The 14,263-nt window shown below is 39.9% G+C and overlaps 1 protein-coding gene across 2 annotated transcripts in view; it reads right to left on the minus strand.

The window, feature by feature from the left end:
* Positions 1-14,263, minus strand: part of GRIN2A (glutamate ionotropic receptor NMDA type subunit 2A) — a 192,089-nt gene that overhangs the window by 65,094 nt on the left and 112,732 nt on the right. For both annotated transcript variants that reach the window (XM_055709924.1, XM_055709923.1), the window contains exon 5: positions 8,681-8,795. In XM_055709924.1, coding sequence (XP_055565899.1) covers positions 8,681-8,795 — 115 coding nt within the window. The remainder of the gene's footprint in view (positions 1-8,680; positions 8,796-14,263) is intronic.

Here is a 14,263-nt window from a genome sequence, read left to right on the forward strand (position 1 = left end):
GTAGCCAGAGGACAACAGGGAGTTAACATACTGCACAGGCCTGCCAGCCAGGATGCCAAAATTACATTTTGATAGGGTGGGAGATGGGCAGAAGAGAACTTTTCTAAAGACAATTTCCATTATCCTAATTACTTGAAGGAAAACAGTTCAGAAAGTGGGCTTTTTACTGCTTAAGACATAAAAGCCCTGTTTGAAGTAGCTTGCAAACATAAATAAATTTGTTTTCATCAAGACATTTCTGGATGTGCTATCCAGAAATACATGTTAATTTAACAGAATATGTAGAGATAAATTTGAGGTGAATTTCAACTGCACCGATGTACTATTTTGTTTGGTTTAGATACTGATTCATAAAGAAAAAGATGTTAAAATTTGAAAGTCTGAAACGCAATGGAAGCTTTTAAGATTTAAAAATTTTGTGTGGGTCAGGGTAACCATTTCCCCAGCTCCTGGAAGCAGGACCACTGCCCCAGAGACCTTGCTGAAAGCACAGCGCATCCGCCGCAGGCAGGCAGAGGCATCCCGACTGCGTCACGAGGAGTCTCAGGTCTGAGTTGGTGTGGCAGGCCCAGTGGCCTGGTTTCACCTGGGACAGAGTTAATTTTCCTCTTAGTAGCTGGTGCAGTGCTGTGGTTTGGATTTGGTGTGAGAATAACGCTGGCAACAGAAGTTTGTTTCTAAGTGAAGGACTTTCCAGTTTCTCAAGCCCTGCCAGCAAGCAGGCTGGAGGGGCACAAGAAACTGGGAGGTGACACAGCCAGGATGGATGAAGGGAGCTGGCCAAAGGGCTATTCCATACCATATGACATCAGGGTCAGTATATAAACTGGGGGGAGCTGGCCAGGGCCTGCTGATCGCTGGGCATCGGTCAGCGGGCGGTGGGCAGCTGCACTGTGCATCGCTTGTTTTCTGCCACCCTTCCCTTAGGATTTTATTCCTCTCCCCCTTCTCCCTCTTTTTCAATATAATTATCATTATTATTATTATTGGTTTCTCTTTTTTTACTATTTAATTTTATTTTAATGATTAACTTGTTCTTATGTCAACCCTCAGGTTTTACCTTGTTCACAATTCTCCCCCCCATCCTTCAGGGGGTTGGGGCAGGTGAAGTGAGCAAGCAGCTGCATGGTACTTAGTTACTAGCTGGGGCTAACCATGACACCCAGTGATGCTGAATTTAAGATAAAGCCAATATAAGATAAAACATTTATACTTGGTGTAGTCACTCCCTAATGATGGGGAATTTAGCTGTAGCTGAATCAGGGCAGTCTGCTCAGTCTTACCTGCATCCCTTTCCTGACCTATTCCTTTCCTCTTTCCTTGAAGAGAAAGTATATTTAAGTTTCCCACCAATCCCCATTTTGATGTAACACAAAGTTGTCTTCACCTGCAACCGTTTGCTCTTTCAAAATCTCCTGTGCTGAGGAATCATTTCTTCAGTACCTCTAGGCACACATAGAACACAGGAAAAATATAGCTATTTTTGTAAAATGTGTTCTGTAAAATCTCTTTTTCATTTAGGTAACATGACTTTTTTTAGAACGACAGCCATTTAATAGAGCATTAAATAAAGTAGAGGAGGAACATTTGGACTTCTGGATTACACGACTTGAAAGCTGAAACTACTGAACAGTTCAAAGACAGGTCTGAAAATTTGATTTATGCTCCAACCTTAAACCCAATTAACTACATTTAGTTACAGTCTATAGCAAGTTGAGGAATGGAGAAGAGAATAGCATGCTTAGAGTGCAAAGAGCACAAAAGTATCTCTATAAAGAGAGGTCTCCTGCTTAGACCTCCTAAGAACCCAATTAATATTACTAGAGAAATTAAAAGTGAAAATGAGCTTATTCTCAGCAGATAGAATGGAATATCTGCATTGATAGATTCAAAAATGGAGGGGGAAGGTAAAACTGCATCGAGAAAGATGTTAACATAATAAACACAGTACTGTGTATTTGTAAAACAAACACTTTTAAAAAAGAAAGTTCAAGCTGAGGATAATGCTCAGAAAAAGCAGACATGCTTCATTATGGAACTGTGAAAAACTGCATGCAAATACTTCAACTGTACTGTGTGGAAATGCCACACACACACACACAGAAAAAGGAATTTATGATCAATTTCTGTCATTCCTAGTTAGACAGATAATGATGTGGCCTTGATCCCAGAGAAAAACAGAAGATGGCCCTCACTTGAAAAAAGGGCAATAAAATAGTTTTTGGAAAGCATCCTAGCCCAAATTATAGAAATCCTTATTTATGGCCAAAAGACTGGGACTCTCAGAAAAAAATACAGTTTCAATACTGAATCAAGCCCTTGATTCACTATTGTAGGTGCAAAACTCAACTTCAAGTATGGACTTGCAATGATACATATACCTTTGAATTTCTTTTGAACTTGTACATTCTTTCCTATTTTCTCCATCTCCATATGCACTCTGGAATATTCCCTTTGGTTTAATCTCTACAGGATACAGGAAGGAAATCAGAAAATAGCTGAGAGCACAAAGAGCTTGTTTGATGTCGGACTGCATTAGCAATCATAGGATCCTCAACTTATCCACCACTATCTAAAGCACCTTACAAACTCACTGTGTCACATCCATGGGTTGGCCAGCTCACCCATGCCTTTTTATCTTTTGAAGATTGCAGGCAAGGAGAGTGATAATGAAGTATTTGCTGTGTTTCTGTGTAACAGCCAGATAAATACAGCCAGCCCAAGAAAGACAGACAACTTTGTCTTTACACATGGTTGTACCTCAGGGAGACCCCTCTCCCACTGCACCCTAAAGCAGGTTTTAAATAACACAACAATGATTGACACAATCCTAATCACACACCCTCACAGAGACATCGAATCAGAGAAAAAGGGCAAGGCCAGATCCTGAGCAGAGAGAGAAAAGAGCAGAGTATGTTCTCCCTTGCATGCCAATGCTGGCACGAAAAGGAAGTCTGTCACATTGGCATATCTCACAGAAAACAAACAAATAACTTGGTCCTATCACCCTCTTCCCAGCAGATGGGAACTGTACGCAATACACAGCCATCATCTTTTTGTAAGAAAAAATGTTACATTACAACACAGCTACTAAATGCACTCCCAGGTCTAGCCAATTGAACCTTTGAAAAGAGAAAAATTTTCAGGGGTATTATTTCTACATTAAACACACACACGTATTGCAAACAAACTTTTTGAGCTGTCTCACTTCTGTAAAGAAAACAATGCTAAGCAAATACAAAATCTAACTCATCTTGCTTTATAGGAAAAAATATTTTTTACTTTTATTTCATCATATTATTCCACTTACAAGGAAGAGATACTCTGGCAAGTTTTAAAGTCAATAACTGGAAAGCATAAATTGAGTTTGTTGGGCTAGCAATAAAAGGCAGCTGCAGAACAATGCACAAAAGCAAAATCCTTCCTCCAGAAACAGTGCCTGTTGCACACGTTCTGCTGTAGACCTGCGTGTCAACTCGTGTTTCCCAAGACCCTTATTTCACAATGGCACTCTGAATTTCAATGACAAAATATGATGTGAGCACTTTCATGTCTTATTAATAGGGAGTGGTTTACAGTCCTGTGTGGTTTGAAGACATTGATTTAAAGACTTTGAAGTTTTCAAAATTTGCTGCAAACTCTCATATGGTGTATGTGAATGTCCCGCTCTTCCCTGGTGGCAGCTCCTTACGCTGACGGGAAGGCACCAGTGCTGTGACCAGCAGGGCTCAGAGGAGAGCACACTACCCAGGGAGATCGTAAACAAACAGGGAAGAAAGAAAAGCAGCCACCTCCTGTAGCCTCATTTTCCAATACAGAATTAGTAATCAGCACTCACCAAATCCTCAGTGGCTGGTATAGTCTTGGTACTGGGAGATGTCCCAAATAACTCTATGCAGTGCAAGAGTTCAAACTCGTGCCAGAGCAGCCCTTCTATGAGTTGTGTCATTAGGAAGGAAAGGAGCTAATCAGATTGACAGCCCCTTCCTCCACCTCCCAGGGAGGGAAGACTTTTTGTCACCTCTGCACTCAGTGAAGATCTCACAGCTTTCCAGAAACATCCAGATAGCCATACCTTTACCTCCAGAGAGGAAGAGCTGCTCTGAAAGTCTCCCTACTCTTTAATCTCCTCTCTAATATTAGCTGTAAAGAACAGGAGGAAAGCATACTTTACCACCGCTTGCTATGGTAGCTGCAAATCCTTTACAACAGCAGAGAGAAAGGAATCATCCTCCCCGGGAATACATGATTTAAGAAATGCTGCACAATAATTGGTGCAATTCAAACAAGTCAGTACAGTAAAGGTCAAAGGAAATGCCTTTAGGCTAACTGAAAGCTCACTGATACAGAAACAATATGCAATTTTCACTCGACAGCAAGTGTCAGGATAGGCATATTTACAGGGAGACTAAACACACTAAGCAACAAGGATGGAACAAAGGAAATGACAACCCAACAGATGTTAAAGAGCATGCTGTTTCTGCTGTGGGCACAGATAATACATCTTGTTAGGCCACAGAGCTACTGGCAAAAGGGATATGAGCAAGTGGATGATTAGATCATGCAGTTTCATCTGTTCTAGTTAAAATACACGCATTTCTTCACAACTTTACGGAATGTCTATCATGACCCATCAAGGTCCTTCAGCTGTCTTGACCCCTGCTCTGAAATCAATTGAGATTTCACAAGAAACTACGCTGTACCATCCCAGTGACTTTTTGTTATCACAGAACTCGGACAAAAAGCTCTGTCAGAAATCTGACCAAGTCTTAGCTTTTTGCCCAGTGCCGTTTCAGCTGTACCATTAGATATGCTAGCTGTCTTTTCTCAGCTACATGACAGTGGATGTTAGTAGCCAGATGGAGCTCTCTGTGAAGACCTTGGTTCATTTATTCCAGGCAGGAATCACGTACCCTCTGCCCACTCATTCCTACTTAGATACAAATGTGTACAACCTCACACAGAGCTTGTAGATCTGGCATATGCTACTTAAATCAGAGCAAAATCAAGTTCTACATTAAATCCTGAATTAATAGAAAGTTAAAAATGTTTGGTTATGTTTAGAATAAATCTGGAAGTAACAGTTCTTCCAGTGGCATTTAGCTAGCAACTGTGCCATGTAGCACCTGTTACTCTTGCTTCCTGTAAAAATTCATTGCCTACAACAATGTAGGACACATGTCTCACAAATTGACCCAGAATACTGACCACCATGGTAATTTCATCTGTATGTATCTAGAAAACTAGTAAAAATAATTTTTACCATGGAACTCATCTTTAAATGCTATACAGTCCTCCCTACCTTACTTAACATGTATGATATGCACAGATAATTAAACCACCTAATTTTGCCACTGGTAATTATATTCTAGTATATGGTTTTAATATTGGATTTATTGGTTTTATTTCCACACAGACAGACAGACAAACAGGCTGTGAAACTTGCAACTCAGTGAAGTTAATGGGCTGTGGGAGACACCCAGGTCACATCTCACTGCGATAAGATTAATGGCAGGGGGGTGTGGGGGGGGGGGGGGGGGGGGTTTGCAGCTGGTACTGCTGGACTCTGAGGACTTTTTAGCACAGCACGGTGTTCCTGCAGTGCTTTGGTGATATTTGGGAAACACTATTAACTCTGGCAAATTTATCAAGTTTCACTGAAACAAGCACGCTAAGCTTGTCTTCTTAAAAATCTCTTGCCTGAGAACAGCAGCCCCTTTGCTTGTCAAGATTAGCAGCAAGGATATGAATGTTGATGTCAGAAGTTTGAGTAGCTGCTTTAGAATCTGTCAAAATGTCTTGCTGGATGCCTGCTGAACATGCCCAAATGTGATTTTCAGTCTTCAAACTATTATCATCCAACCAGCTTTTTTCAGAACCTGATATGCGACAAATCCCTCAGTCAGCCCATTTACATGTGAAGTTACTACTTCAAAGTTTTGATACTGAGTCATTTGTAAATGAAAAGGAACTTCTTTTCCTAGGGGTAAGATGTATGCTCGTCAACTATGGTTGAATGGATTTTCCATAACCTCAAGCTTCAAGTCAAGTATATCAATTTTGAGACCAAGAAAAAGTTGTTTTTAAGTAAAATCATATTATTATACTAAAACCAAAGAAAGTTGAGTTTTAATATTAAATCTTGTATTTTCAGGAGAATACTGGGTAAAGAAATCTTCACATAAACCACAATTACTTTCTTACATAAAGTAGCTACTAGCAATTTCTGTGTAGTTACATTACAAGGATTAGCAGAGTGTTGCATTGTCAGTTTTTCACATGAGTAAATAATTTAATTAGAAACTAGGACTCTATGTTTTCCATATAGGATTGAGGATATTTAGTAATACTTCAATAAAACAGTGCTGTGATATTCATTGCAATACTGTAATTGGAAGTAAAAGCATGCGCCTGACTGGAAGCTCAGAGCAGGAAGCGTTAGATCTCAGATGAGTAACTTTGACAGTTTTGAAATTGGGCAAAACAGACAAGGAGAAAGGAACAAGGAGGAAGAAACTGGCTAGGAGATACAAAGGAGTGAGAAATGCAACTTGGAAAGAATGTCGAGATGACACTAGAGAGATGTTTAAATAAACCAGGGGGTGGGCAAGGGCCTTCTCATGTCTCTTGAGTCAGAAGAACTGTCCCATTATTTCTGAAGTGCACAGTGATGCTCTGCCGGTATAAATGTGGGGTGCTCTGAGATAGCCGAGAGCTACATCCAGCTTGCCAGGATAATTGATTAGTCAGTTTATTTGTCTTCATCCAGAGAGGCAGAGATCAGCTTGTGGTCATAAGAATAATTCTGGTGGTGACAGCCCATTCTTGGCAGCCTTTCACTTCTCCCCTCTGACATAATTAAACCTGGACCCCTTCCCATAGTCCTACGACAGAGAAGCAGAGGCGAAAGCTGCAGCTAGGGGCAGGCGGTCTCTAACGAAGGAACTTGCCTGGCCTGCCCAGAATAGCTCTAAAGCCAAAGGGCAGCTAGAAGCAGATGCATGATTTTTTTTCTGGGTAGGAGCCTCCTTTAAGTCACTCTTTTTTCCTCCTAGAAACCCCTCAAATGCGACAATGAGCAGAAGGGGATCAGCCAGATGGAAAACTGTGCCCAGACAATGTAAGCACCAGCCTAAGAACTGTGTAGCCCAGTGCAGCAGGTGAAGTGGGCGCTGCCACCGTGCAACAGTGTGCACAGTCAGATACAGCAAAGCACGCCCCAAATCTTCCATTCCCTGATAGAGGAGTCACTTGAAGGTTAAAACTGGCTCAAGTTATTTCTTGCAAATACTGTTCGTTTATATATCCAGCATTTCTTTGCTGCTGTTAGCTCATTTTTCAGAAACATCAAACCTATCTCCCCTTGTCCTTTGAATGGCCTCTTTAGAGAAGTTTTAAGGTAGAAAGAGTATGAATTTATTATACCATAAGCATTGTTGGCTGCCTCTCTAACCATTTTCTCCTTTTGGTGCTTCATACTAATATTACCTAAGTAGTACAATATTTTTTTCCAGAACATTATATACAATATGCAGATCGTTGAAGAATTTTAAAATAGGGTAAGAAATTTTCATAATGGTTATTGAGCGAAAGATTCCTCCAAAGATTGAGATTGACACATTTGGATAGAATTAAATTTATCCAGAGAATTAAATTTACATCAAATGAACATAAAGAAATACATAGCATAATCTAGGACTACTCTCTGTGGTTTTGCACGACTACGTATTTAGTGACATGTCCTTCAGTAATTCTTATTTTGTCATTATTATTCAACAGCATGAGGAGTCTTACAGTCTTACAAACTGGAGTTTTAAGTTGATTTTATGGGATCCTAAAACTGTAAGAAAAGGGGTTCAGAGTTTTCAGCAGGAATTTAGATAATGCAGGATCATGCTTAATGAATTTAAAATAAAATCGTGGGATGATAAAAATTTATTTTTCCCTACAGTATCATGTTGCAAACAGTTTCTAAGGCCTCCTGTTTTTAAAACACAGGACCACAGATAACATGAAAAACCCAAAGCCAAAACAATCATGAGCTGAGGTGGGAGTCTTAAAGAAAAAACACTCATGAGAAACTGTTTATTTTTTTACTCGCATATATGATTCATTCTGATATTAAGATGCTTTTCCTTCTAGGCTATATAGAGGTTTATGGATCTCTTGCCTACCAGTAGAACACAAGTCTGATTTTTTTAGGCAAATGTTATAGGGATTATCCTCCAATTCAACAGAAATTGTACAGTTAAAAAAAAATAAGGTAGTGTATTTTTACTCTAAAATATGTCAAAGAATATAAAACCAAGCAAACAAAAGACTGGAGTTGTCAAGGTATACAAATCCATCCAAACTTAGGTAGTTAACACCCAAGTTCCTGGAGATTTTTCAGTCATACATTTTATTTTGCTAAACTAGGAAGAAACGTAAGGTGTGTTTCACAGGGATCTTCTGAAACCCACATGGCTTATCTTCACTGATATGTTGCTTTCCCTGTTAAAACTCCTTAGACATACTCAGAATAAGGTAAAATTATCTTTTCTGAACTGTTGTGACAAACCTGCTACAGCAGAACATCATCATTGACATCCATGACGTTAATCTGTCTACTTGTCATTAACAGGGTTCTACCCTGTCTCTCCTGTCTCCTCGCACGCTTTTCCCCGGAGGTAACGCTCACCTTTTCCCATTCGCGATCGTTGTTCAGTACGATCACCACCAGCCTGGGGTGTGCCTGGTAACCATCTGCTGTGAAGGACAAATCTTTACCTTCCCAAGTCACATTCATCATGAACCTAGAAGGCAAGGAAAAAATTTCATTGAAAATTTAATGAGCTGTCCAGCAGTTAATGAGCAAGCTAGTTCAGTCATCAGAACCACTGATGAAATACATGCTCCGAACCCTGTTGATGCTGTGAAAAACCTACGTTTGCAGCATGGGGATTCTAAGCATGCCAAGGCAGTGCATAATAGAAGACAAAACAAAATGCTCTTTACTATGATTTCTAATGCAGACAAAATTCTTAAAGCAGCTTCCACATTATATATGACCTGTATGCTCCATGAATGTACTTTGCACAACCTCACCAGTTTTTGAGGACCATTTTAAACATGTCTACATCAGCTCTGCATGTAACATTATACTATCGTCTCACTAGAGTAATACCCAGAGGTGAGTGCAACTCCTCTGGCTACACCTGTTCAGATCTCCAAGAGTCCTGTCAGCCCTTCCCAACGCTGTAGCTATACACAGGGTCTTTGTGACATTTGGATAAGTTCCACTAATGCCTTCAGCCAAAACCAGACATGAAAACTTTGAAGGGCTTGGTAGTATTTCAGCTCACTAATTTAAAAAAGAAAAAAAAGACATATATTTTAAACTTTTTTTTTTTTTTTACTTTAGGTTAATTTTCAGTGGTTTTCAGAAGATATATAAACTAATTAGCACTTTGAACAGAAAAAAAAATAGAGGGACTCAGAATAAATTGTACAGCAAGAAGGATTTGTAAAATTTTGTTGAAAATGTCAGTTCAGTCCCAACTTTTCTACCTTTAGACATACCTGTTTGGGCACTGAATCAACAAAACTGTTCATTTACCACAGGAACTTTGTTCAGCTAGAAAGGAGAGACTTATTCAACTGAAAATGTATGAATTCATGTCAACAGAAGGAAATGACTCAGTGATACACCAGGAGGTACGTCTCCTAAGGCAAGCCATAGTACTGTTGCTTGCTTTCTCGGTTCTCCTGTATTGACGTGCTAGCCTGCATGTTTTAAGGACAGAATGGTACTTATCAGCAGTCCTGTCATTAGCAAAGTCTACATCATCACTACCGCGTCATTGCTCTGACCTGGACTGTGCCATAGAGGGACACTGATGAACTCGGGCGAACAACGCTGCAGATGACTTCACAAACATCAGCCTCGGCCAGAGACGCTCAGCACCAGCCCCTGCAGTGGCCCTGATCTGCCCTGGGGTAGGCATCTCAGTACTCTGCTCATCACCTCAGAGACATCCTTCAGCTCTACAGAGTCCTATAGCTTTTCTAGCCATAGACTTGCCCCTGAAGGACTTAAATTCCTTGTCGAGTTTCTACCAATTCTAATATACTCTACCTAGTTTTTCCATTTCCTGATTAATACGTGTAGTTTCTAATTTCTAATTGTTGCCTTCCATTCATCATTGAACCATGTACCCTCTTTTCCAAAGCACTGTCCTTTCATTGTTTCAGAAATGCTGGCATTCTGGCTATCTAACAAACTTGACTTTCCTCAAAAATAATTTTCTGTTGAAATTTTCCACAGCTTTATAACATAAATCCACATGAATATTTGTTCCATTTCCATGTAGCTTCAGTGTTTCTCAGTGAGAACAGATTGTTTCCACTGCTCCAGGGTCAGAAAGACTGATGAGAAATTGCAGTTTTTATTTAAAGCACAAATACAGAGAACTTATTGCCAAGAGTCTGAACTACCACAGTACACAGGTCAAGTTCTCCGGACTGTGATATTGAAAAAAATCTATCATTTTATACACTACCTGAAATTCCATCACCTCAGAAAATCAGGAACGAAAAGGAAGAGAGTTAAAGGTATTGGTGCTCTTTGGTCATGTTGAAAAAAATCAAAACTTCAGAATGTCTGTGTGAGCCTGACAGGGCTATGCTGCGGGTGAGAGGTAATACTGCAACTCAAAATCTTGGAGATCCCAGGGCACTTCCAGAAGTTAATGCTCCCTCCACCCCATATGCATGGTCTGGAACTAAGTGCATTGAATGGCACTGAGTTATCACTGTATTTTATTGAATGAAATTCTGTCCAAGTTTTCACCCAGGTGCTCCCCTTCCGGAATTCAACTCAACACCAATATCATTCCATCCTGCAGAGAGATGTGTTTTGAAGGGTATCAAAGTTACTTTAACTACCCATATATCGCTCTGTAAAGCTTTACCTACAAGAAATTGATACTGGTTTACATGTATGTTTGTTTTTGTGGCGGTAGTAATAGCATGGTCTCCTGGTGAACCTAACACAGACAAAATTCTTCAGCTCCATATCCAAAGAAGGCGGCTTTGTATTGACACACCTGCCTGAAAATCCCAAGAGCAGGATCACACTAAATAAAAGTATATAGACCCAGAAGAAATAGTGGCCTTGTATCATAACAGTTAATAATTAAATGTGCGCTGCCCTAAACAGCCATATTAACATCATTCAGCACTAGTTTGACAGCAATTTGTAAATTCACCAGTTGTAATAACTCATATTTTGTGAGAGACTTTCAGCGTGAAAATTTTCCCCTTGGCAGAACTTTGCTTTTCAGTTGAACTAATTTCCCGTATATTACATTTTTCATCCAGCGCTGAAAGAGCTTGCTTGGTAATAAAAAGCTTGTTTGCCACCTTGAGAGGAAGTGGCAAACCACCAAACAGAATTTTCTTGTGCATACATGTAAGGAACCAGCACAACGTTCATTCACTGCTGCAAATCAAATGCATCGTGGCGCAAGGAACAAAATGCCCAGGAAGTCGCCACGAGGGGAAAACAAGGACACACTGTGGAAGCACGCACTGCCTGCGTTCGTCCTTCTGGACCCTCCCACACACATCCCCTCCCGAGTCACACACATGAAACAACACCCCCCAACAATGAACACATCATTCTACAGGCCAGGCAGAAATCACCTCATCTTAGTAAAACAGGGCTAGACCACAAACATGCACACTGTACTACATCAGGTTTTTGCGTCTAGTTGAGTTTTTAATTACACAGGCATCAGTGATTGGACTTGAGTGGAACCCTTCTTTTACGTAGTTTGATGGGATCACTACCCCAGATTTCAACCACCACTCATCATATTTTGGAATTAATATGCAAATGCCCTAGCCTAAAAGCTAGTCAAGGGCCATCACAAGATGCAGTGCTGCAATGCTGTAGTTGCGGTGATGCCAAAGTGCTAAAAAAACCCCAAACAACCAAACAAAAAACCAAACAAACAAATAAAATAAAAAAACCAACCAAGGCAAAAGATTAATCACAAATCTAAACTGAAAAACTGAAATTAGCATGTATTTTTAAACTGTGTGAGTTTACTGGCCATTTAGTAGTGAAACACATTTTGCAAGTTGAAAAAAAAAAAAGTCCTTAATCTGGAAGCCTCTTAAAATTGTATTGTTTGAGTCATATACAAGGTATCAGTGAGTGACACAGCCTGAGCTACACCTGTTTCTCCAATTGCAGCAATAAAAAAGAACTTCAAAGAGATTCTTGTTTTCCCAAGCACACTCTTCTGTATTAAATTCATCAGCTGCCTGTGTCCTTCAGAATCCAATGCCTACAATCTATATTCCCTTTGGAATTGTCATTTGTCCTCCACAAAGGACAGAAGTCCTGCTCTGCTTTTACTGGCCAAGATCCTAAGTCACTTGTCTCTGTGAAAAACGACCACGCGCTTTTCTGTTTGTGGTTAGGAAGAGTGAGGAAAAGAAAGTATTTATATTACATGTTATTTGCATGGGGTTTTAAGTTTGCCCATAATTAAACCTGTGCAGATCTCTTTGGCTTCTGATATGGTCAAAATATATTTCTGAAGCAGATCTGGAATTGCATATCCCTGTTCTTAACTAAATGAGATGCTTGATTATTTGAACTCATTGCTTTAAGGGGGCAATTTAGCATACATCTTGGATGAGTAGTTAATCTGCTTTCATACCGTATTAATGCTATAACCTTTGCAAAGACATGATAGCAGGAGGTCTTGTGATGGTATTAGGACACTGAAGTCTTAATTAACTTCTGCAAACTGAATTTTGTAAGTAAGATTCCCCAGGTGATACCTGTGAGAAAAATGGGATTTTGGGGGGCAGAAGTTAAGCTATTCTCACACTGAACCCCGAACAGTTTTTTATCGTATGAAGAACCAAGACTGTATTATAGATCCCAAAAGACTTTTAAACATTTATACACATTTTTTGTCACCTTTTCCAACAAAACTGAAAAGTGTTGAAGCACCATAGCAGAACACTCTTCCCATTGTATTTACAGCAAGCCTTTGAAGCACCAAGTTACAAACTGCTCACAAGGTTTCCACTCAATTTTTATACTCTGAAAGATTAAGTAATTCAGATAAAGCTTCAGATTGCCAGAACTGTGCAATATTTATCCACGTCAAAATTCTGACTCTATCCAGAAAGACAGAACACATTTGAATAACATGGGGTTTCCTACTCTGTAAATATTTTATCACAATTTTATTGACTCCAATTTCCATTAACAAATGGAGGAAGACTGCCAAAAAGATCAGACCTCAACTTTTTAGTAGACCATTTGCTAGGGTACAATATTGCTGGAACAGAAACAAGCATTTATCACTTTTTAGTTAATGGATCTTTTAAATAAATGCATATAGTGTACTTGTGATAATTATTCTACGTATGACAAAAAATGCTCTCACCAAAACTAATACAGTAAAAAAATGCCCTCTTCTCGCCTCCAAACTTTTTTGATGTTTTCTCCATTTTTCTCTATTTCATGTTTATTTTCTTTTCTTCTATCCACTGAAATATGAATGTGAAACTGTCTGTGCTAGGATCAAGTTGTGTAACTGAATGCAATCAGTAATAACAGCTGCTTTTCCTACAGAAAGGATCCTTTGGGTTCTTCCCTGCCAAGGGGCTTCTTTAAGCCTTCTTGTTCACTAACCTCATTTCGTAACACTAAAGCATCTAGCAATAATTAAACTGCTAGACTGATGGCTGGGGGGTGGGGGGAAATGTTGAATTAAAGGGTTACCTTTAAAACCTTCACTCTGGCAGGTGCGAGTGCGATTGTGGGGGAAACTGCTCCAAGGTCCGTCCCAGCAAAGTACCCAGGGGCACCCAGAGGGGCAGTGGGGCTCAGGGCAGGAGCTGGCCAGCTGGCTGCAGGACAGAGGGGCTCCACGCATCAGACAGGAATTATGTCTTTAGGAATCAAGCGGGTCATGCAAACACCCTCAGCAAACATCCCATGGTTTTAGAAGCAAGTTCAGAGATGGGAAGCACAGACTGTCTCAGATGCCCTTTCTTTTGGTTGCTCTGATACCCACTTCTTCCTTTTTTGTTTTATAATGATAATTTTATATAGATTCAGACTTTTAAAAGTAGAAATTCAAGACTCATCAGGTTCAGGAGCAGAGCCAGCTCTGCGATAAGAGGCTGGTTTATAATTAGTGTGAAATCCACCTAGTATCCAGCTCCCCAAAAGATTGCTGGCTGGGAAAAA

Source organism: Falco cherrug, chromosome 4, assembly GCF_023634085.1.
Source record: "Falco cherrug isolate bFalChe1 chromosome 4, bFalChe1.pri, whole genome shotgun sequence".
Classification (NCBI taxonomy): Eukaryota; Metazoa; Chordata; class Aves; order Falconiformes; family Falconidae; genus Falco; species Falco cherrug.